The sequence below is a fragment of the Amblyomma americanum genome, chromosome 10, assembly GCF_052857255.1.
Source record: "Amblyomma americanum isolate KBUSLIRL-KWMA chromosome 10, ASM5285725v1, whole genome shotgun sequence".
Taxonomy (NCBI): domain Eukaryota; kingdom Metazoa; phylum Arthropoda; class Arachnida; order Ixodida; family Ixodidae; genus Amblyomma; species Amblyomma americanum.
The window spans coordinates 32313771-32338018 of NC_135506.1; the positions used below are offsets into that span (position 1 = coordinate 32313771).

At 49.1% G+C, this 24248-nt stretch overlaps 2 protein-coding genes across 3 annotated transcripts; both read right to left on the reverse strand.

The window, feature by feature from the left end:
• Positions 1-15811, reverse strand: Rap1 (RAS oncogene family member Rap1). Of its 2 annotated transcripts, none has more exons than XM_077640481.1 (8): positions 15725-15811; positions 12775-12854; positions 12610-12678; positions 11460-11516; positions 8636-8776; positions 7170-7313; positions 6726-6823; positions 1-1639 (listed from the first exon to the last, which is right to left on the reverse strand). In XM_077640481.1, the coding sequence occupies exons 2-7, from the start codon at positions 12829-12831 to the stop codon at positions 6734-6736; spliced, it is 558 nt and encodes a 185-aa protein (XP_077496607.1). In that variant the 5' UTR covers positions 12832-12854; positions 15725-15811; the 3' UTR covers positions 1-1639; positions 6726-6733. The 2 variants fall into 2 exon arrangements, with proteins under 2 accessions (XP_077496607.1, XP_077496608.1); XM_077640482.1 differs by lacking the exon at positions 15725-15811 and adding an exon at positions 14428-14543.
• A 2788-nt stretch (positions 15812-18599) lies between these two features.
• On the reverse strand, positions 18600-23673 carry LOC144108137 (neprilysin-1-like). The gene is made up of 2 exons (XM_077641415.1): positions 22461-23673; positions 18600-20598 (listed from the first exon to the last, which is right to left on the reverse strand). The coding sequence occupies exons 1-2, from the start codon at positions 23435-23437 to the stop codon at positions 18732-18734; spliced, it is 2844 nt and encodes a 947-aa protein (XP_077497541.1). The 5' UTR covers positions 23438-23673; the 3' UTR covers positions 18600-18731.
• Positions 23674-24248: the final 575 nt, after the last annotated feature.

Sequence of the window (24248 nt, forward strand, 5' to 3'; positions counted from 1 at the left end):
TTAATGGCTGATTAAAAAGTTTATTTATACTTGCGTATGTACGGAGCTCTTTCTCATTCCTACAATCAAATCTGTAGCACCATAAGTACAATCCAAATTCACATTTTCAGTCAATTTCTCTATTTGGCCAGAAACAAGTGTTCGCCACAAAGAACACCTTGCATTGTGCTGAATCGCAAGGCTAAAACATAAAACATTTCATCAGGATTGCACCTAGCGCTCTTTGCCTCTGACAAAAAATTACAAGACCTTGCAACGAAGTAACTACACAAGAAGAAAGTGGCTAAAAACATGCACGCCCTATAAAACTTAAGTGGATCGGGGGAACGTGGTATAAAGGGGGAACAAAAAGTTCATTCGATACACATGCTGTGCCTTTCTAAAAATACCAGGAAAAAGACGAACAAACGCGTAGCAAAGGGCTGAATTAATAAATAGAAGGAAAAATGTCGCCATCAGAACGAAGAGAGCAAAAAAAAAAGCATCCCACTAAACAAATGGTGATGTGCACTCCTCTCCTTCATATAAACTATGCCGTGGATTGCTTCAAGATTGCTCCTTATTATATATGTACACACACCGCCACTGACCGACTTCGGTGAAGGGGCGATCTCTCGCAACCTAGTGCGCAAAATGCAGCTAAAACATAAAAGAGGTCACAAAAAGTGATTCAGGCCCGTTGCTGGTGGCAAATAAAGTGACGAAAAAGCTAAACAGTGTCTCGAAGCCCGTATAGAGAGCTTGGAAAACGAGGTGTTACGCGTGTGAGGCCAGAACGTGTGGATGAACGCAAAAAGCTAGTTGGGACGCCAGCAGGAAAAGTGCTATACACAAGAAACGCAAGAGAGGGTGAGAAATCCAGACAAACAGCAAAAGAACCTCACAGAAGGCGAGGGGAGAACTGCTCGCAACCAAAGAATATGTCGGCTATCACGTGACGGTGAGCTCTCAGCAGAGTGTGCTACCGCTATCATTGAACTGTCTTCAACGTTACCGTGAAGATTGGGGCCAGGGGTCTTAGAGAGGGGGCGTTGCTGTGCTACTGACATCAGACATATCAGATATAAGTGAGAGGCACGTTTGACCGGAAGACCCGACAACGGAAAAACGACGCCGCACAGGCTTTCAAGAAGCTTGACCGCCGGCCTCAGAAAAACACTTACACATAGAAGAACAATGATCGAAGTGAGCAGAGTTTGGCATTAGTCTTTTTTTTCTTTTCTTGGGAACTTCATTTAGAAGTATTCTGTGGCATGAAATCCACAGAGTAGTGGTAGTTTGAAGTGGAGGGGGGTACTCGAAATGCGTTTTTTTTTTTTTGGAGAGGGTTCCAAGAAACGATAAAATAGGTGTCCCAAAGCTCCCCTTCAAAGAGTTTTTACAGGTCAGACATCGACAGTGTGTGTGCGACGACAGGTAGCCATTTGAGAGAGAAAGAAGAGAACGACTGTGCGACGAAAGAAAAAAAAAAATCTGCGATCGAGTGAGAGCATGCAGACGGGGGCTTGGCGAGCTTCAAGAGTTGCGGCTGTCTCGATTCCTCGCTGCCCACTGTCCGAAGGCCTCATTGCGGGCATGATGATGCAACCAGGAGTTGGGGACATCTGTCAGCCTTGGCGCCAGAGAGGGAGGTCGCAGCCTGGAAAGACAAAAAAAAAAAAAGTCCATGAAAAGCCTATTCAGTAATGTGAATTGCTGGGCCAGTTGGTTCATGGCTGACACTGAAGGGACCAGCACAAAGATACATGTTCCTTCTATGTCCTGACTCGTGTCTTCCGTTGATTCCTTCAGTGAAGCTAATTGGCTGCACATTTTAAATCAAAATTCGCTGAACAAGGATGTAGAGGTGCAAAGACAAAAAGCCCATGCGGCTTTGTTTGCAGTCTGTGTCCCCTATGCAATCCTTTTCCAAAGAAATTATGTATTAAATTGGAGTACAATGACTTCAAGTAGTATAATTACAAAAGGAAACGCGTGAACAACACATGCCCTCAAAGAATCTGACAGATGCAGGCCAAAGTAACTACGCAGCAAAACAGTTACTTACAGCAAGCATGAGTTGCAAAAAAAAAAAAAAAAAGGAGGAGGGGGAGGGCAAGATTTGAAAACACTGTCTACCATTAGTGTGAATTTCTAGCACGGAACAGGCCGACGATCAGTGCATTGATTTATTTCTATACAATAGCCAATGTGCTCGGGACATTAATGAGAGAGGCAGCAGCACACAACAATGGGACAATCCACCAGTAAAGAAGAAAGCCTTAGGAGCAATGCAAAGGGGGAAGCAGCCGGTGAGGATCAGATAACAGCAGATCTGTTCAAGGACTGCGGGGAGATTGTGCTAGAAAAACTAGCCCCTCTGTACAGTAGCCGATGGGTAATTCGGACTTGTAGGATATTTCGGACTTTGATGAGGCACCGTCAGTCACCCCATAGAAGCGCATATATATTCTCGATGGATATTTCGGACTTTAAAAGTCCGAAAGTTAGATTTTTCAGACTAATTTCAGGCGCCTGCGGGCCAAAATCGGCCGGCCATCTTTTCGGCTTTTCGCCCGGTGCAAAAGGTGCCATCTTGGATTGAGGTCGATTTACTCTGCAGTTGGATTGGCTTGACACACTTTTGGTACCTCATTTTTGCCAGCAGAGGTCACTGCGATTTCTGCCACATCGAGGTGGCAGTCGGATTGTCATCGTTGTTAACTCGCTTTTGTCACCAACGGTGACGTTGTCAACGGCAGTATCGCTTGTCTCATATACTGAAAATCGGTAAATTGGTTTTTGGGGGAAAGGAAATGGCGCAGAATCTGTCTTGCATCAGGGTGGACACATGCCGTAAGGGAAGGGATAAGGAGGCAGTGAAAGAAGGAAGAGGTGCCCTCGACTACCTGGGGATCTTTAACGTGCTCCGACATCCCGCAGCACATGGGCACCTTTTACATGTCGCCTCCACTGGGTCGTTCTTGAACCCAGGCACTTTGGATTAGTAGCCGAGTGGCCTAACCACTGAACCATCACGGCAGGTAAAGTTCGCCATTTCGTCACTTGGGTTTCTCCAACCGTGTCTACCGAGTGGCGCTCTGTCTTCACGAAGTTACATCCGTTCGCCGTTTAGCGATTGCGTCCGGCGATTTCACTGCATTGAATGAAAAGTGCCTTGTCTTTGCGTGTTTGGCGAGCGGTATGGTGCACACTCGGGTTGTGGACAACATGGCCCCGCCGGTGCCACCGGGTCCGTCAAAGAAGCTTGGGAAGTATTCAGCTAAACGACGTGACCTTGCTGTCTAGCATGTACAGTGAAAGCGCAACTTTGGCACAAATACAGGTGCACATCGTCGCCAGCAAGAGAAATTTGAAGCAAGGTAAAATCAGTGACTTTTTAAAGCCGATTTCATCTCAATAAAGTGACTTTTTTGTAGTTCACGGATTTTTGAGACTGGACCATTTTTTGGGTCTCTTCGAGTCCGAAAAATCAGTCAGCGACTGTATATGCAATGCCTTATGACGTCGAGCTTATCGGAAGCTTGGAAAAATGCAAGCATCATAATCCACAAGAATGGGGGGATCAACTTACCTTCCGCTGCCTACAAGGCATTTACTGAGATAACTGCTAGTAGAGTTGAGGCAACCTCAGACTACAATCAAACAAATGATCAGGCAGGCTTTTGTAAAGGCTGCTCAACAATACACCATATTCAATCAGGTAATACAGAAACGAGCAGAATATAACCAACCCCTATATATAGCCTTCATAGATTACGAGAAAGCATTTGACTGTCGAAACCTCAGCAGTCATGCAGGCACTACAGAACCAGAGTGTAGAGTCAAGGGAGAATACCTTAGCAATCTGCCATTTGCTGATGACACTGCCTTGCTAAGGAGCTCGGGGGACGAATTGCAAAGCATGAACGAGGACCTAGACAGGCAAAGCAGAATGGTGGGTCTCAAAATTAATATGCAGAAAACCAAAATAACATTCGACAGTCTCGGAAGGGAACAGCGGTTTACGATTGGTAGCAAGGTGCTGGAAATGGTAAAAGAATATGCCTACTTAGGCCAAGTAGTGACCGCAGATCCGCACAATGAGAGCGAAATAACTAGAATAAGAACGGGGTGGAGTGCGTTTGCCACTTTCTCTCAGATCATGAAGGGCCGTTTACCAATGTCCCTCAAGAGAAAAGTGTACAACAGCTGTACCTTACCAGTACTGACCTATGGAGCAGAAGCATGGAGACTAATGAAAAGGGCTCAACTTAACTGAGGACAACGCAGCGATCTATGGAAAGGAAAATTATTGGTGTGCCATTAAGAGACCGGAAGAGAGCAGAGTTGGTCAGGGAACAAACTGGTAATAATGACATCCTAGTCGATATCAAGGAGAAATGGGCTGGGCAGGGCACGCAAAGTGAAGGCAAGATAACAGATGGTTGCTAAGGGTGACGGATTGAAATCCAAAGGAAGGCAAGCCTAGCAAGGGACAGCAGAAAGTTAGGTGGGCAGATGAGAAGCACCGTATTTACTCGCATATAACTCGCACTCGACTTTGAACTCTGAAAAAAAAAAAAAGCTCGTATAACCCGCATGTTTACCTGGAAAAAAAAAAAAAAAAAATGAGCGCTAGAAAGATACAACTGCACTCAGTGATCATTACGCCTTCAGAACATGTATTCACTGACCACCACCACGTCACTGCTGCCATCCGAGGCTTCATCGCCACACTCAAAGATGTAGTCGTCCTCGGAACCATCCAAGCTGTTACTGATGGCACATTTTTTGAAGCTTTTATGCACCAAGTCGGCCGGTATTGCTTTCCACGCATCCGCGATCCACTGGCACAGCAGTGGAATATCAGGCCTTCACACACGTCCCGTCGGTGTGAGGGCGACACTAGGCTCAACAGCGCTGGCTGAAGAAAACGTGGCCAATGGCGTGGGGAAGACTAAACAGACTATGAATGTGGATTTGGCTATGCCTTTCGTTGGCCCCTCATTGGCTTGACAAGCGTCGATGACGATGGCGGACTAAACGGGGGAGGCCGCCACGCATTGCCGTGACGATGACCCCCCCCCCCCCCCCCCCCCCCCCCCCCCACTTCAAGAAAATATTTGCAGATAACACGCACCCCCACTTTTTAAACGTATTTTTTCAAATTTTGGTGCGGGCTTAAGCGAGTAAATCGGGTATGCGGAGATAAGGTGACCACAGCTTGCAGAGGACTGGGTTAACTGAAGAGAAATGGGAGAGGCCTTCGTCCTATTGTAGGTGTAGTCAAACTGATGACGATGTCAGTGAATAAAGTGAGAGCCTAGTTTATTCTAAACGGTGTGGTGTTCAGCTCTTCTGGGGTGAAATGCTTGGGAGAAGGATATACAGTCAACGACGGAAAATTTGGACGCGTGATTTTTCAGACATGCTTAATTATTCGGACTTTTTCGCGGCACCGTGATATGGCCCATTGAGCCAATGCATAAGAGTGCCTGAAATTTCGGACCCCATTTGCACTCGCCGCTAAAATAGCCAAGCCACCATAAAATGTGTACAGTGGAGCCACATTATTTCAAACTGCAGGATGGATCGAAACCTTGATCAAACAAAACGAAATTCAAGCTTAAAGGGGGCCTCCTAAATTGCGACGCTGAAACTCTGCACGAGTCGGCACATCGTGGCTGCGTGGTTTCGAATTCATACTCTTCTTGAACGTCTTCCGCCGCATGAACTTGAATTGTAGTCGGAGTTCGCTGAACTCATCTGTGCCGAGTCTTTCATCACGAAAACTGGAGGTAGCAGTGAAGAACGTGAGGCGTACGGCTTTACGTAGACGGCGAGCGCGGAAGGAAGTGGTCGTGCATCAAAGTGAGGACAGCATACCTGTGGCAAAACGCCTCGCAACTCTGACTTTTCTATCGTAAAATCGTAAACAACTGATGTTTCGATGACAGGCAAGGTGCCTCTCATTACACACAAGCCACCGCAGAGTGCATATCGCCAGACACAATGCCGATTTTGGCTCTAGTCGCTAGGCCTAATGACGATGGCCAACATTGACGGACCGCTTGCTTCGGCCGTTTTGCTGTTCTTACTGTTTCGCCATCTTCGCGTTCTCGTTCTCGGCCCACAGCATTGCGGGCGCAGCGGCGTGTTTGCTTTCCCATCTCGACTTTGTCCCAACCCGTGCGTTCATCGGCAACATGCCAAGGGCAGCACAGCCAGGCCGAGCTGGTGAAAGCGGTCGCCGCCTGTCTGTGCACATTACGAACAGTGAAATTTAGTCATGAGGAGCTTCAGACTGTGTGCAATACAACTGACCCCTTCCTCCGGCATACTGGCAATAAGTTCGTGATCTTTTTGATCAAATTTGATTTTCCGGACTGCTCGATTTTTCGGTCATTTTCGCGGTCCCTAGAGAGTCCGAAAAATCGGTCGTCGACTGTAATTGAGTCTACATTACTGTATGCTTGTAGTCAAGACAGTCATAGGTGCAGTGCCAATTCACCTGAGTGTGGAACACTGAGCTATGAAGTAACTCTGAATACTGTATGTTTGCAGTCAGGACTGCAAGCAATAAGGTGCAGAGCCAATTCATGTGGGTGTCAGGCACAGAGCTATGAAGGAACCATGAAATACCGTATGCTTGCAGTCAAGACTAAGCAATAGGTGCAGTGCAAATTCACCCGTGTGTCAAACACCGAGCCACACACAACACAAAGGAAGGGATCTGAACTCACGTGCTTTTCTACAATAGGACACACTTGGACTTCTTTTTGGTGTTTGGCTTCTTCTCAGGGTTCTTGCGGTTGATCTGTCGCACGAGGTCATAGAAAATCTGCGAGAATGATGGAAAAGAGCTCTAATGATGGCTCCAGACATAGGAGACATAGGGGCAACAATCTGCCTGGCACAGAGGCCGGTAGCTGGCACTTCAACAGACATCTTGAATGTGCTATGCCTACTCTTCTCTGGTACATCCATACAGCAAACTGGGCTTTGCACCTTATTTCAACACACTAAAGTTCTGTATGCCGCGAGGAATATGAGAGAGATATTCATCTGTGATTGGAGCAGTGCGGCTCAAGACTAGAGATTTCTTTGCAATAAGCTGTTCATACATAATGCTCTCTTAGCAGCACCCAAACCATGGCCCATTAAACCTGTGTGCCTTTGACCCTTACCTCGTTGACATTGATCTTGGCCTTGGCAGAACTCTCGAGGAAGGCGCAGTTGTTGAACGAGCGGGCCAAGTTTGCCCCCTGGTCCTTGCCGACCACCCTCTCATCTTCCAGGTCGCACTTGTTTCCCACGAGAATCATTGGCACCTGCAGGAAGGCGGGGTGTGTCGTCAACACATGCATGCGCACGCAGTGACCTTCGTTTTGTTTAGCAATCCCTTCACTTACACACTAGCCAAGGAGTTTGTGGGATTGTGCACACTGCATTATAATACGAATGCAGCAGCAACTAAAGCAGTGCTCATCGTCAATGGATTATACGAACTAGGGAAGAGCGACCCGAGGCAATGCAACGCAACAAAGTGAAATCTTATCAACGAATTTCAAGGGACTGCAAAAATTATTAATTTAGAAACTTTAAATGAAAGCCCAAAACTCAATGGTAATTAAATACGCAAACGAAAACTACCCACCATTGTGCCAAGTGAATTTATGAACTCTATCTCAAATTAAAGGTTCACTCAATTCAAACAATGCTGATTAGCGCAGGCTGGTTTATGAAAAGCGCGAAAATGCTATTAAGTCGACACTAGCCACTATGCTGCCATGTGCTAGTGCAGCGTGTACTGGGAGAAGAGTCTGGTCTGGGGTAGTTCAGATGGCAATGTGAACGATGACAGCGAACTGCGCTCCGATGTGGATGCTCGATAAGGCTAAAGTTACAGCCGATGCATCCATGCAAGCACTTTGCTGGCACGGGCTTTCGTCATTAGGACGAAGGTTTTTCATGCTGTGGACCACTTTCAGAACCAGTCGCACGTTACTCGTAATGCTCTGCAACTCAGACAAGACCAGGAGAAACTAAATGCCAGTTATTCCGGATATCGAAATGAAAAAGTAAGAACTACAAGACATTCCATGGTGACCGAGTAGTCATCGCTTCAAACAGGATGGATGTCCTCATTCGTCCACTCGTGGCCCTGAAGCAACAGTATGCCTTCCATGCACCTCACTGCTTCTTCTGAGAAATGACCCCGAACACAACAGTTCTGAGACATTCACGGTTGAAACTGCACCCTCATGGGGTTTGAAGAAATTTTGTTTAGTCCTTAATTCCACAGGTTGTCCCCGACCTTCTCAAAGTACACTCTGCTCTGGAAGCAAGATCTTAATTTTGCGCGCCTGTCACCCGTTGTTTCTAGTTCAGTACTTCACTCGCAGAGGACAAATTTAGTGAAGCTTTACCTCTGGGCTATGGAATGATGAATTTGTAGTACCGAGGCATTAACAAAGAACCAGAAAAACGAAAGAACGACTTATTCTGGAGGGAGATTTTGCAGTGTGCGAAACTCGACACTTTTCAGACTGGAAACATGGGTTCTTGGTGTGGTATCCGAAGATAAGCAATTGAAAAAAAAAAATAATAATAAAGTTTTCAGCAACAAGATTTCACTGCTGCACCCACTCACATCATCCATGTCCTTGACTCTGAGGATCTGCTCCCTGAGGTCCTGGAGGTCATTGAAGGTTGACTGGGCCGTGATGGAGTAAACGAGCACGAAGCCTTGGCCATTCTTCATGTACAGGTCGCGCATTGCTGTAAATTGCTCCTGCAAGGGGGGAGGAAAAGGTGGAAAAATGCATTTTCAGATGCCACGGTAGAACAGAAGAGCTGTCTTGCATGAACAAAACATGCCCTGATGGCAATCGGACAAAACAGAACTGGTTATCTAGTAGCCTTTTCCATTTCATAACCAGCTGCAAACCATATAAGCTACCAGAAAGCAGAGGCATGGAAAAGTCTCCGCCAAACTGTGGTTTCAAGTTACTGATTAATTCGCTCTCGCCCTACCGCAAGCTTGCCGTCCCATTTAGCTCAGTTGGTACAGTGACTGCTCCTTTGAAGCGGTGGTCCCGGGTTCAAATCCCGGACCAGGACGAATTTTTCCTTAACTGCTAAGTTTCTGAGAAAGCTATACTATAGCCTTCCTCTGCAGCCGTATGGCTGTGCTTGGGTGGATGCCAATGAGTTATTACTCCCTTAATACAGCAGAACCCCGCTGTTACGTTATTCACTGCTGCGTTTTCCCGGCTGTTATGTCGTTTTCATCCGGTCCCGGCATAGCTCCCATAGGATTCGATGTATTGGGAACCCCGCTGTTATGGTGTAGCTGTGCAAACGTTCCCGCATGAAACGTCGCAACCTGGCGCCCCGAACCCGCCCAGGCAATGTGCCATGCCAACCGCCATTTTGGCTTTTGGCGGGTCTTGGCCAGGCTTGGCTACGGAACTGGCTGCAAGAAGCCACACACGAGTTGGCGAGGCCACCGCTAGATGGCCACCCCCCTCGTGAACGCTGAACAATTGTCGAACTTGTAACCGCGATCTTTGCGTGCTTAGATGGCATTGCGCAAGCAGAAGGCACTTCCCCTTGAGGAAAAGCTGGACATACTAAATGCAATAGAGAACTTGAAGCATTCCTACAGGAAGTGCACCGTGAAGCGCTGTCAGCGCATATTGATCATGGAGAGCAGCCTACGACCATTTCAGTACTTGACGCTATGCACTACGTCGCTTCAGTGTGGACTGCAGTGAGTAGTGCACAGCACTGCTTCGTGCGGTGTGGCTTTCGCACAAACGAGGAAGTGGAAATTGCAATGGAAGCTGAACAGTCAGAAGCAGCCTCTTGTGATCAAGAGCTCAGTGAGGCTATGAATGCACTGGGTGCCACGGGAGTCACGTACAACGGCTATGTCGCCGTGGATGCTGCCATCGTGACGGAGTGCCAAAGCATCGCCGAGATCATTGTAAACTTGAATGCAAGTGAAGCCGCTGACTGCGATGACAACGAGGAGCACGCATTGCATGATTCCAGGGAGTTGGCAGATAAGTGCTTTAAAGAAGCCGCGGCGGCTCTGGACCTCCTCTCCAGGTACATACGTACATCTCACCTCAGAGCGGCGCTGACAGCAATGAGGCCTTCCAGGCTATTAGAAACGCGTGGTGCTTTCCAGCAAGCAAAAGAAATGGCAATCCACTACTCTCAACTGTTTTAAATGTTCTAAGATCACTGAAGAAACAAACTGTTTCAAGTCAAAACTGCACTGTTTTCATTAATTTTCGGATCTTTTCTCACTGTTGCGTTTTCCCGGCTGTTACTTTTTTCCCCCCGGTCCGGTGAAAAACGTATGAACGGGGTTCCACTGTACAAACTGTGGTCCCATGCTTGTGCTGCAGATTCACAATTTTGTGCAGTTGAGCTGTGAAGGCACCTTTCCACACTTTTTTACACACTATATTATTCCAAGCAATGCTGTGTATTCTTACAAGTTTTCCAGGACTGCAGTGCATTTGTGCAACAGATTAGTGCAATTTCTGCAGATCAAAAGATCAAAATTGTGGGGTTTGGCACATATTTTAAGATGAACTGCCAGCATTCTCTCAACTGACCATATGAAGAATTTATTTAACCACTGGCGACACTCTGGAATCACAGCGCCATCAGGATATCACATTAGAACACATTTATCAGTTCGAACGCGAGGCTTTAAAGTCAAGCCCTGTTGGCCTTCAACAAAAATAGCCTGCACCTTTGCTTTTAATTTATGCTGAAGGACGAATTTACGTAATGAAAAAATGCAAAAAATACAGACAAGATCTAACTGATGTGAAGGTAAATGGTGGATCCACACACTACCTGCAAACCACGGTTTAATGTCACTTTGTCTGCACAGAAGTTTCGCTTGAGTTCTTTGCTGCGAGTAAAACATTTCTTTTTCTGGTGATGATGGCCCAGGCAGCTAGAAGGCGCTTATTGATACAGCGGCCCCTTTTGATGTGTCCGGAAATAGATTCTAGCACAAGTTTCAAGGCCGAACGCATGTTTGGCATGCGTAATGAATGCGTGAAGGATGCGTCACGCTTGACGAAATGCATCGGCACCACCAAGGATGTGTCAACCAATACCTTCCGCTGCAGTGAGGCACTACAACGGACGTTGCATCAAGTGAAGGTGAAAGCACTGCCGAAAGTGGCGGTGTGCAGGGACACCACTCCCGGCTAGGCTCCATCAGCCCAACAAAGCCCACTGCAGGACAAACACCACTCCCATATCTTTACATGAAAGCCATCCACGCTGGCGTGTACTTACTGTGCTCAAGGCTTCAACTCTGAATTCTCAGACAATCTAAGGTTTGAACCACAAGAAGAGAAAGTCACAAAGGCTTTACTACAACTGGAGAGACATGGAATGAAGCAAGCGAGTTGCACACTACGAGAATGCTTCCAACTCACAGTTCCGGCAGTGTCCAAGATTTCCAGCATGCACTGTTGACCATCCACTTCCACTTGCTGAAAATTGAAAGAAGAAATGCCAATGAAATATCTGCATTTTGAGCACAACTACTTCTTAGGGACTAATGACAACCGCTCGAAAAGGTTTACGATAAGTCAGCCCTCAATTTTAAAAACAAGTAACGAGACTTGTTTCTTGAAGAGGATTTTGCCAACATACGAATCTTTCCATATAGGTGTACTTAAATGCAGGATCATTATCCAACAATAACCCTTTTTGTACAAATGACTCTTTTAAGTCGTTCTATCCAAGGACACTGACAGATTCGGCCTAACTTACAACTAAGGAAGTATTACAGCCATCCTTGCAGTAGTTCCCCGTTTACAGATTAAAGCCTGGTACCTATTTAATTTGTTCACGCAGATTTGTCCCATGTCTTTTTGTATTTGCATTACGTAATGTTCTATTGTGTATGCCCTTACCTTGAATACATGCTCGTAGTATACTTCCTTTTCTGCTGCTTTGTGTATTTCTGTTGGCTGTATTCCTGCCCTGCTAGAATCCTTCCTTAGGAACGCAATATAAAAATTTCGGGGACACTAAAGCTCCACCTTTAATGGTATGACGCAAGTGTTAATGGGTTCTGGCAGTGGCACCTCTTGCCAACACAGACACTGACAGTTTCCACTTTCGGCAGAAGAACGCACGACATACATATAAAGCCCTGCTTTAACCAAGCTGTACGAATGTGCCTGCATGGCCTATGGGTATAGTACGACTTGCAACCCAAGGGTCAGGGTCTTGATTCCCGATTAATTACCCCAATGTCCTAATGACGTTTGAGTAATGTTGCGATTTTCAAATCACCAGTTTTCCAAAGTTTTAATCACTTTTTCAAATCATCCCCTTCACGCGATGCAGCCACCTTTCTGACCAATCTTGATTTTTCGCTCACAACAACGGATGCCACTGAAATTTCTGCAGACCGAGACCTTTAAAGCTACCCCTTTAAAAAACAAAATAATAAATAAACACAAAAGCTGTTTAGAAGCACAGAGTGCTCAACCACAACGGGTTCCCGGTGCACACATGGGGCTTATTTGGGGGCCTTGCAAGCAAGAGAAACAAGACGAATTCGAATGCACTCACCTTCCTGTAACTGTCTTCAATGGTTGGGTCATATTTTTCCACAAAGATGCCCTGAACAAACTGTACTGTCTGTGGGAGCACACAAAAACAAAAGTTTTTTAGGTTTCCCTTATCAGTTTATGTTAAACTGAAAAAAAAAAAAGGGGGGGAGGTTTGAACACTTACCAGGGCACTTTTACCAACACCTCCGCTTCCCAACACCACAATCTTGTACTCCCTCATTGCAGACCCAGACAGGGCTACGGCTGCATCAGAAAAATGTTCAAACGAATGCGTAAAGGGAAACATGACCATGGGCTCTGCAATTCACGGACTGCTCACGCTATCAGCGCAAACAGAAAACACCAGTGGCTTATCTCTGTGCCCGCGAGTCTTCGAGTACCCTAAGTACACACGTGTCGATAGAGGCATTGGTCAATGCTGCTGATATTGCCGGGAAAACGGCAGCCAGTTTAACTTCAGATCAGCTCAAATTAGACAGAAAAGCATAATGTGAATATGTTATTACTCAAGCATGTGATGCGACAGACTCGCAATGAGTCGCTCAAAGTATGACCCTCGCAGTGAATCATGCCGGCCACTCATATAGGTGAATGTAAGGATAATAATGACAGCATTGCAGTCCATTTATATGTTACTGCATTATTTCAGCTTCTAAGTGCATGTCACACAGTAAAGGGCACAGGAAAACCTGCCAGGCTGCATTTTTCACTAGCATGCACATCCTATGCGCAAGAACCTGCAAGCATCACACAAACTGTAGTGGCTAAGGGGAGGCTCATAGCTACAGATAAGCATGCCAGTTGCTTAGCAACTCGAACAACGACCTTGACTTTTCGCACAACACAGAACCTTTACCAATGCAACCAACTTCCGTGCGGCTAATGCGACGCACAACACAGATAATTGGAGTTACGGTGTGCAGTTGTTCGCAAGCAGTGTGCAGAAATAAGGCTCCGCTAAGGAGGCTGATCTGTGACAAGACAGCTGCTGCCCGACACACGACAGGGCGCCTTCAAACTTGTGACCTCGTTCAAAAATAAGAGCCAGGAGGCCGGAAGCCCCCTCGGAGCCACTTCCGCATCTTCGACATGCGCGTTCTGCACTCTCTGAACATCGAACATGTTCCGGCTGTTTTCAAAGCAACGCCGCTGCCTTTTAGCAAAGTGTGTGTACAGGTACTTTCCTACACAAAGGTAGACAGTAAGAAAACTCTTGCGCTGCGAGAGGCCACGAAACTGTATGCTACACGAGAAACTTTCCGACCACCCAACGCCTGTTAGACTCACTCCCCACGACGCTGCTGGCAGCCATCCAGCCACTACGTCTGCAGCACAGCTGTCGCGTCCATGCCCCAGGCACTAGATGAATGACCTCGTGTTCTCAAAAAAAAGTTGGGGAGTGCCACCACCCTGGTCCCAAGGACAACGAACAAGTTAGTAGGGTGCTCTTCACCATGGCATTGCAGGAATGGTGGCAGTGAAACCAAGTACTGATCAACTCTAGCGAAGTACTGATCAACGTCAGCATATGCTCTAATTGAACGAACCGGACTAAACGCATGCATGGTTGGATGTGTTTAAGCAAAAATCACGCATTCCCGCAGGGGTAAACTACAACAACCGGAGGACCCACCCGAAGCAGCGTTTCACCAAACACAAAGAACGAGTGCTTTAAGGTGAAAATAATAAATTACTACTTACTCTATTCTTCAAGATGGAAAAGCTGGCTACGCTCAAATGTTAGGTTCAAGTGACAGGGAGCTCATTCAGCGCGCATGGCGACATCATGCATAACCCATTGAGTTAGCAAGCTTACCAAACGATTTGACAAGAATTTTGCGTAAATCGCGAAGTCGTTCCGCCGCCAAGCAATGCAATTACGTTGAAGTTCCAAGCTCCTAGCGAAGGTTCACGCTGGTACAGCAACGTTGCGAACGAGACGTCGCCTGTCCAAATATACACGGTCTAGGCGGCCCGCGGACGGAAACCACTCGCGTAAGCGTAGCGAGACCCAAAGCGGGGGAGAGGAAACGAAAAAAAAAAAACACATCACAAGCTCGAGCTACGCTGGAGTGGGCGTTTCTCTACTTTTTTTTCTTTTTAGTTCTGTCACGCCTGTCATCTTTTCCGGCGCAGTGAGCGAAGGCGGCATATTGGACGGCAGCCAAGATCGACGGACCACGCACGCACCATTGACCGCACCGGTGTGGTGGCCTCTTCATTCAGCGCGCGAGTTTGTAAGCTCCAAAACTACGCGCAGCATCGCCATTTCGGGCCACGGGCGCGCCAAGGTGACAGCGCCGTACTACGCTACGCCTCGTGAGTGCGTGTATCGCACTTGACCCGAAGCGGGGAGGCGGCTAATACGACGGAAAATGCGACACGCAAAGCCTCCCCCCACCACCGCAGCTCCGCCCTCCTGAAAGTGCGCTTCGAGACTCCACGCACACGCCCCAAAATTGCGGGCAGCAGGAGGCGGCGGCGACATCGCCCACCACCATCGCGACAGAGATGTCCTCCAAAGGAAGAGGAAAGGAACAGATGAGAGCGCAGGAAAAAGAAAAAAAAAATGCGTGACCCGCCTTCCAGTCGCTGGCGGGCATGGTGGGGCTCTGACAGCGAGTTAAACGCGTGGGGATGCCGAAATACGGGCTAAACCGCGGTGGCATTACGTGGAAATCGTACACGAGAGACGCGATAAGTGTCGTGAGTCAAGTAGATTCCTTTTATGGATTTTATGGATGTCAACGATCTCTCCTTGCTCCGATTAGGAAGAGGCGAAAAAATGCATTCCGAGCGTGGGTCGCCTAAAAAAAGGCTGTCCTTGATGGTAAAAAAGCGGCAGCTGTCTCCGCTGTTGCGGCGATTTTGAACGGATGGCTCTGCCCGGCCTCTAAGTAAGGCTTCGGGGGTCCTTCACTATCGTGCGAGATGAGTATTTTCATAAACAATCGGGGCAACTCTTAGCAGACTGTAGGCTTAGCAGCACCCGAAGGCGGTAGTGCGGTCCAATGCAAGGGATTACACTAGAATGGCTTCGTGCGGTCAAGCAGGTACGGCACAAAATGCGAGTAGGACACAGAAACTGACGCGGGGTATAAAATCCTACATACCTTTAGGTAGGATACCAGAATATAGATATACAACAGGGCGATGCCTCTGTGCTTCCTGGCGCAATGACGTCAGGCCCCTGGCGCTGCTGAAAAGGCGATGCACAAAGAATCTGAATTTTCAATGATGAATCTTATTTTTAAATTGACTGTAAAACAGTAATACGTTTATAACCAACAGTAATTAAAATTATTACTTACATTAGGGCATGTGGTGACAAAACATTTTAAGTTTCATTCTTTCTTTTCTCTGCGGTTTTCTTCTACGGTTTCCGGTTCCTCCCATTCGCTCGCCCGGCCGGCATTTCATTTCATTCTCATCTCTCCCGCTGCCACCATGCTATGTTTCCGTTCTTATTTTCCCACATCCTCATCCACGCTCATTCTGGTCTGTCTTCTTGTTCTTTTATTTTCCTTTCTTCTTCTTTCTCTCACTTTTAATTTCTTCACATTTGCGATACTATTTTGATCTTATTTGATCGGGGGAGCGTTGAGTGCCGTTAGGCCTAGCATCCCCCGAGGTGATGACAAACGAGGAGATTTGAGCCTTTGCTGTGATGATCCTAGGCCCAAACTATATCGGACGTGATGACAGTGAACGGATATCTTAGTGCGATGCCGCACATCTGCCGGTTCGCTTGTCATGAGCTTGAGCTGGCGAGTGCGGCTGTTCGTGCCAGTGAAGATGCCTTTCACGGACTGATCCGATGTTATCACATATTACTTTTCTTGCACGAGACAGAAGGTAAGCGCCTAGACGTAGTACTTTCTACCGCCTACCATTCCACCGGCGGATCGCCGTGCAGGTAGAGCGATGTCACGCCGGAATGCATGCAAGCGTGGCCAGCGCAGTACAGTACATTCTAAACGAAAGGGTAAAACAAAAGCAACTCAACTCCGGAGTGATGCCGTAAGCGCTATGTGCGACTGTATTTTTGCTTTGCTTCAGGAGGCTACGAGCCAGCACTGAGAAAGTTTATATAACTCGGGTGAATAGAAGCTATAAAAGACTGGCAGAGGGACGTGGCTTCCGAGATCGGTGCCCTTATGGCAAGCTCTGCAAAGCGATAGAAGATGGCGCCACAGTTAATACCGAAGCAGCGATCACACCGTGCGGTTGCTGCGAAAAACTACCAACACCACCGCAGGAGGGCGCTACGTTCCCGCAGGCGCTGGGTTTCTGCTCGCCCAACGACTGCATAACGTGCGCAGCAAAGCCGCGCTTGAACTGAGACATCAGCCAACTGTTTTTCACCGATACTGTTTCGTCTCTGTGTGCTTGTTTGCGGCTTCGCTCTCGTTATTGTATTTTCCCCTTTCTCTGTGTGTATCCGGCCAGGGCACTTTTTAGGCGCCCATCCGTTGCAAAGGGAAGGACACACATTATCATCAGAGGAGGAGAAATTTGATGATAGAGAACCTTGATTAAAAGCTTTAACAAAGCCATATTTTTGATAAGAATTCAGTTTTGCATATCTCGTTTCATAAAAATGTCTGTTCATTTCTGAATGAACTGCAACAAAAATTATATTTCTAATTGACCATGGCGGAAGAAAAAAACTCTTCCTCCATGTAATTGACACAGTTAACATTGTTCCATCAAAGATACTGCGAAACCGAAACAAAAATTTTCACCACATACAACTTAATAATTTATTAGTTATCTTTCATTTCCAGTTTATACTTAGAATCTATGCCCATTTTTGTTTGCATTTAATAACTAAAACAATCGCAAAAACAATGCAAGATGTTTGGAACACATTGGATGGTTATGTCAGGATACCAGCACCACGGTGACCAACACTGAAGTTCAGTTTCTGCCTGGCGTCTGGCATGTGCCTTTTCAACAATGGGTACGCTAGACGTTTGGAAGCGCATTACAATAAGACCAGGTCCACCCACGCAGAAAGTTTGCCTGACAGGTGACCAGCAGCTATCTGAAAACCTTCATTTTAGTCTTCTGATGCCGCAAAAAAATAGCTGCCACACGAGCAAATAAAAAAAAAACGTAAAAAGCGCCCGTGTGCTGTGCGATGTCAGTGCACTTTAAAGATCCCCAGGTGGTCGAAATTTTTCCGGAGCCCTCCACTACGGCACCTCTTTCTTCCTTTATTCTTCCACTCCCTCTATCACTTCCCTTACGGCGCGGTTCAGGTGTCCGCCGGTATGCGAGACAATTGTTGCGCCATTTCCTTTCCCCCAAAACCAATTTTCAACCATAATTGATCATGCCCGACACGAAAGATATTGCCAAAACGTTTTCCAATTATAGTTGGACACCTCTTTTGGTCTAAATCTGCCAAGGTCAAATTTCGGGGTTGGGCGCGGGCCAAATTTCTGAAAATGACTCAGACCAAATTTGGAGGTCGCCATCGTGTCGGGCACGGTCAATTAGGGTTGGGCATAGATTGTGAACCATATCGGCCAAGGTCAGTCTGTCAGTCATTCGTTGCTATGTTGTGCTTCTCAAGGCTAAACCAAGGTCAAATCAGGCACGAAATGGTGTGCAACTTCTGCGTCGAGTAGACTTGCCGCTCTACAAAACTCAGGAGGGAGCGCCTGGCAACGACCTTGAAGCCTAGTCATAGCGTGCGAGCAGACGCGCGCACTGAAACACACCAAAGCCAAAACGTTACGGACTGATTCGGGGAGAGAAAAACGGTGGAGTGAGAGGCTTCATGGGCACTTGGCTTGCGAAGGTTGGCAGCGTGGCGTCGCGCTCCCTCCCGAGTTTTTTTTTCCCTCCATGTCGGGAGCAGACGAGAGCACTAACAGCAGACTACAGAAGCGGGCACTAGTTTAATCGTCAAATATACAACGCAGCATCCCGTCGAGTGCAAAAGAAAGCTGGAAAACGGAGGAAACGAGTTGAAAGCGAGATTGTTAGGCGCTTTTTTTTCTTCTAAAGTGTCACTCTATTTACGAACCAAATTATAGGGCAACACGGAAAGCCCTGCTCGGCGCAAAGTATACAGCGCTATAATTGTCACCGGTTCAAGTCCGCAATCTCTTAAATCCAGCCAGATTCAGCGGGGTCATTGTCCTCCTCCTCGTCACGTTTCCACACGGCACACCGGGACAATGGAGGATCGCGCGGGCACTTGAACACTTCCCGGAATCTCTTCACGTCTCGCAGAGCGAGGTTGACCCGAACGCTGGGCGGCAGGCTTACTCGATAGCGCATGCGCTCCTTAATCTGCGCCGCTTCGCTGCCAGGAACGCAGAAGCCGGCTGCGTAATTGACGAAGAACAACCGCCAGGCGGTCCGGTTGGAAGGACGCTGACCGATCGCGGAGAGCGGAGCGTGCGAGAAGCGCCGGAAAGCCGCCATGAGGGGCTTGATCACGGCGTTGTCCGCGAGGATATCCGCCAGGAAGTAGCGCGCGCTGCTCGCGGAGACGCGAAGCGTACGGATTCCTCTCTCGTAGCGCTTTAAGAGGCAGTACTGGAGCTCTCGGAACCGGTCCTGGTTCCAGCTGGACCACTGCGGGCCGTCGAGCGAGGACAGGAACAGTGCCCGCGTCACGTCGGCAGCCAGAAGCGGGAACAGGGTGGGAGGGTAGTTAGCTCGCGTCACAAGCGCCGCGGAGGCCACGCTGCTCGATGTAAGGTAGATCCCCAGCGTCGACTCCGGAGAGCGCGTCCACAATACGTCCAGATCAGTCGATCGTTGCTCATGACGCGCGTCGTAGCTAGCGCCATCCGAGCTGGACTCCCAGTACCTGTTCAGGCTGCTGGCGAGCAGCTTGCCATAGTAGCGGACCAGGTTGTCCGGCCCGTAAGTGACGTTCATGGGCGCGTAGTACTGGTCGATGTCTTCTTCGCGCTCCTTACCCGCCAGGTACCCGACCTGCAGCGCCTTGAGTCGCCCGATGGTGTGGGTGACGTCCACGCTCTGCGCCCAAGAGGCGCCCTGACGGAACGTGTGCGCCAGCGAGGAGACCATGTTCTTGGTTGTGAGGTCCCACTGGCGATCTAGGTCGGACGTCCTGGCGAGGATGTCCCGCAGGATCCTTCGCATACCGTGCGGATAGAGCCGACTCACAAGGTGGAAGCAGCTCTGAGTCCTGGGCTCCACGTGGGGCTGGAAACTCGGATAGCCCATGCGCATTAGGTCTCGCGGGATCGAGTCCTGCGGCAGGAGCGGAGCGGATTGTGCTATCACGTGGACACCCAGGAAGTTGAGGACAGTTCGCGGGATAAGTTCACGCAGGATGGTTGACAGACTGTCGAAGTAAGCTTCGTTTAGGACCACGACTTCGTCCGCATCATGTGGCCGCAGATGGGAGATGTAAGCGTCCACGCGGAACTTTGGTAGCCTCAAGGAATCTTTGAACGAGTAGACGGCATCTTTTTTCCAGAAAGGCTTGACGCGTGGTTTCGATGCGTTGAAAATCTGTGCTTCGAAGCTCATGACGTCATCGGCCATTGCGCCGCTTCGGGGCAGCGTCTTCCATAGGGTCAGTATTTGTCGAATGATCTCTTTGTAGGGCAGTGATTCGTCAGTCTTCTGCATCCGGTACTGCACCAACAGAATGTTCCTTGGTGCGTCCAAGTGAATCACATAAGAACCGCTGTCCGACAGCTTGCGCAGGAAAACGTACACTATGGGAAAGATGGCCATTTGTCGGTCGATGAGCTTCAGGACGCTGTCAAGCTGGAAAGGTTGTTGCGGCGGCTCGATGTAGGGCCAGTCCTCCAGACCGACGTCTCGAAGGAGGCCTCGAATACCGTCCCACTGGCTGGCTGTTTTCGCCACCGCGTTTTTGAGGCAACCGTTCAGCACAAGGCTAGAGTGATCCAGGAAGTTGTGTTCGCCGCGAGCGCCACCTGCCGTGCCTGCAGCTGGTAGTGAGTGCGCGTGTTCTCGGAGGTACCTGCAAGAAGTCGTCGCCATGGAGGTCAGTTCTGTGGGCGCATTTATTAGGCGACACCTAAAATACATGTGGGAAACTTAGACTTCCCAAGATGCATCGTGTTCATGAGCAATAATCACGCTAGGAATGATCTGTAAAAATCGGTCAGAAAAGACGCCTGCATCGAGCCGTGGGCCGGACGCTTCAGAAGTGTTACGAAATGGTGACTTTTGTCGTGGCTTAACTGCGGCTGTGTACAATAAGCACACCAAAAGCAAACCAGACCATTGTGAGCTGTCTTAGCAGTTTAGTTTCTTAATGAAGATAGTGAATTTTTAAGCCGCAAGGGCATCTGCGGCCAAAGAGCGCCATGACACAATGTATTTTTCGTATGCTCAAGGTGGGGTCAAAGACCTATTTCCCAAGCATTTCAACCTGATTAAGCCGAGCACCAGGCCAGGGGAAGTTTAGTTTCTTGACATTTGTCTGGAAAATAGTGAATTGTGGTGCACCACAAATGGGGACAAGGCGAGCAGGCTTACAGTTTCCACCAGGGGGTCTGACACTCCAGGGCATGCCAGACTACACGAAAGATACGGCGGAGTACATGGACGGAACTGTTTTAACGCTATAGCGTTAATGACCCCGTTTTCCAGAAAATCCGGTGTTGGCGTTGTGAGCGAAAAACACGGGCATGGAGGCTCTGGCAGGTGGTCCCCAGAGAGCAGCCTAGGAGGCAGGTGAGCCATCTAGGTCACGTGACCTTGCGGTGTCATCACAACATGCGCACTGGATAGTGAGCAAACTGCGCACCGTGGCAGGTGGCAGTTAATGATTGGTCGCTCGGAAAGGGCAACCTGGGTCGCACAAAGCCCACCGTTGGGAGCACCTGCCATCGTAGGGCGGTGCATCGCTTAACCGCTGCGCCACTGCGCCAGAAGGGGCATGAGGACTCACAGGGACCTATGGCTGTAAACTAGAGAATTGAAAATTGGTTTTTGGGGAAAGGGAGCAATATCTGTCTCACATCTCGGCGGACACGTGAACCTGGCCGTAAAGGAAGGGATAAAGGAGGGACTGAAAGAATTAGAGGAAAAAAGGTGCCGTAGTGGAGGGCTCCGGAACGATTTCGACCACCTGGGCATTTTTAGCGTGCGCTGACGTCGCACAGCACATGGGCGCCTTAGCGTTTCGCCTCCATCGAAGAGTTCCCGGGTTCGAACCCGACCGCGGCGGCTGCGTTTTTATGGAGGAAAAACGCTAAGGCGCCCGTGTGCTGTGCGATGTCAGTGCACGTTAAAGATGCCCAGGTGGTCGAAATTAATCCGGAGCCCTCCACTACGGCACCTGTTCCTTTCACCTTTCACTCCTTCCTTCATCCCTTCCCTTACGGCGCGGTTCAGGTGTCCAACGATATATGAGACAGATACTGCGCCATTTCCTTTCCCCCAAAACCAATTATTATTATCGAAAAGTGGCCTCCGCGGTCGGTTTCGAACCCGGGTACTCCGGATCAGTAGCCGAGCGCCCTAACCAGAGCCACCGCGGCGGGTAAAACTTGTCTTCTGCATAAAAGGGAATTAATCTATTACGTTGTCTCGTCATACCCTTGTGGCGGAGGTTGTGTCCCCTCCAATTTTAAATTGAGTGTCCTGAAACACGAGATCACGAACCGACTTGCCCACCTCCCCATTCTTCGAAACGAACCTAATTTTCTCTCCTCATTTTCTGCCCAGCCCGCTCATACGGTCATGCCAGCTTATGATGCTTACCGTCTTCAAGAAAGCTCCCGGATAGCTGCTGGACTACATGCACTGTATATTTTGCGAAAAGAAATGCAGTCAAAGTCTAGAGCATGATCGATTTGCTTATGGCTCACGCACCTTGTGACCTCGTTGACTAGGAAAGCTTTTCCTGCCGCCCTGTAGGGCATGTCCTCATTCAGGTCCCAAGCCGCCGAGCAGACGTACGCGTAGAAATCGACGCACGGGTCCACGCTCACGTTCAGCTTTTCGTTCACCAGTCGGCTCTCCCAGCGGCAGGCCTCTGTGTCGCACTCCAGCGGTGTCGCCTGTCCTCCGGGCAGGTTGGAGTCTCCTTTTCCGGACAGCTCGAAGGATCGCTTGCGTGTCGCACGCGGCTCCGGGAGCGTAGTCGCAGAAGCCGGTACTTCGCCACGTACCTCGTCAGCGCCGCTCCTGCGTCTCCTTCCGGCGTCTTCTGGCGACAGCAGACCTCCCTCGTCTTCGAATCTACGCTGGTGGCTGCTCGTGTTCGGGACTAGTAATACGGCCATGACTATCACGAAGCTCACGACGAGCATAGAGACGGCCGTGATGAGCACGGCCTGTGTGTTCACGGGTTCCGCGCTCACCTTCTTCCACGTTGTGGACGCGTCGGGATCCTCGCGGTCGTCGAAGGGAGCTGTGGCATCGAAGGACATCGGAGAGGTCTCACCTGGGCTTCTGTCGGTGTCCACATTCTCTTCGTCGATGACGACCTCTTCGGTTTTTGCGGTCGTCTCAGGCGATCTCTTTGTCGGTAGCGACGAACTCTTGCCTGCGGGCGTTGATGCAGTTTTTTCTTTTTCTGGGAACAGGCCAGACCTTACGGGAATTGGATCGCTGGACGACCGAACTGTCCTGGGCCTCTTCGCCGCCGGTGCTTCGACGACCGGGGTAAACTGTTCCGGAGAAGCGTCCGCATAGTTCCGTCTTGTTTCAGTTTCGGGAAGCCGTATTCTATCTAGTTCAGGGAAGCGTGGACAGTTAGGGAACAAGGCGTGCTCGAGGAGGGGGCTTGGCATCTGCATACGGGGTCGAAGGTATGAGTAAGCTTGGGTGCCTGTCATGTCATCCATTGCTGAAGCGACAGCGTCCTTATGAAGGACCGCGGTGTCTGGTCGGTTGTCGAGGCTGGGGCCGTAGATGGTCACCGGCTTGAACTTAGGCAGAAGTCTCTAAGCTGCTGAGCCTGGGTGAAGGCTCAGGAACGGATGGCGTGGAGGGCTGTCCAGATGGAAGGACCGAGGCCTCACACGTGTCTGAAGAGCCGCGACTGCCTAAGATCCGTCGGTGTGCTTTGAGGTCTCTCTACGCTGCACCAAGAACCGCGAAGTCTGGTCACAAGAAAACTGACGGTTGAAGAATGACGTCTTTATCTCAGAACAGCGAGCAGGGTATGCTGGCGCGCGCTAAGGAGAACGCGCCGATGAGATCGTCTTCCTTTTCGATCATCCATGACGGACAAGCCAGTTCGTGCTGGTGTAGACGCTGCATTGATCGGTCTTGGCTTCAGCGTTAAATGGTCCCTGAAAAGGGTGCTTGAGGTTGTCTATAAAATGCTCGCATTATGTGGAGCACAGGACAACGAGCGTTCATGCCGCGTACGAGACCTCAAAGGCGAGCCGATAATTTACAATACAATTTTTAAAACTACCGGTTCCGCTCCTATAGCGGTGACCTGCGGTGCTAGGCTTTCGCCCGAAACCGCGCTCGTTACGTCATGTACCACTCGTTACGTCTTCAGCGGAGTGCTAGCATTGGTTCGCGCGCGTCGGCAGCCGGCGGAGGAGCGCTGATATTTCAGAGCGCAAAAAGTGACTAGAGGAGAGGGAAAGACGCGAAGACGCGGAAAATGAAATTTTGACTGCAAATAACTCAGCTTCTACG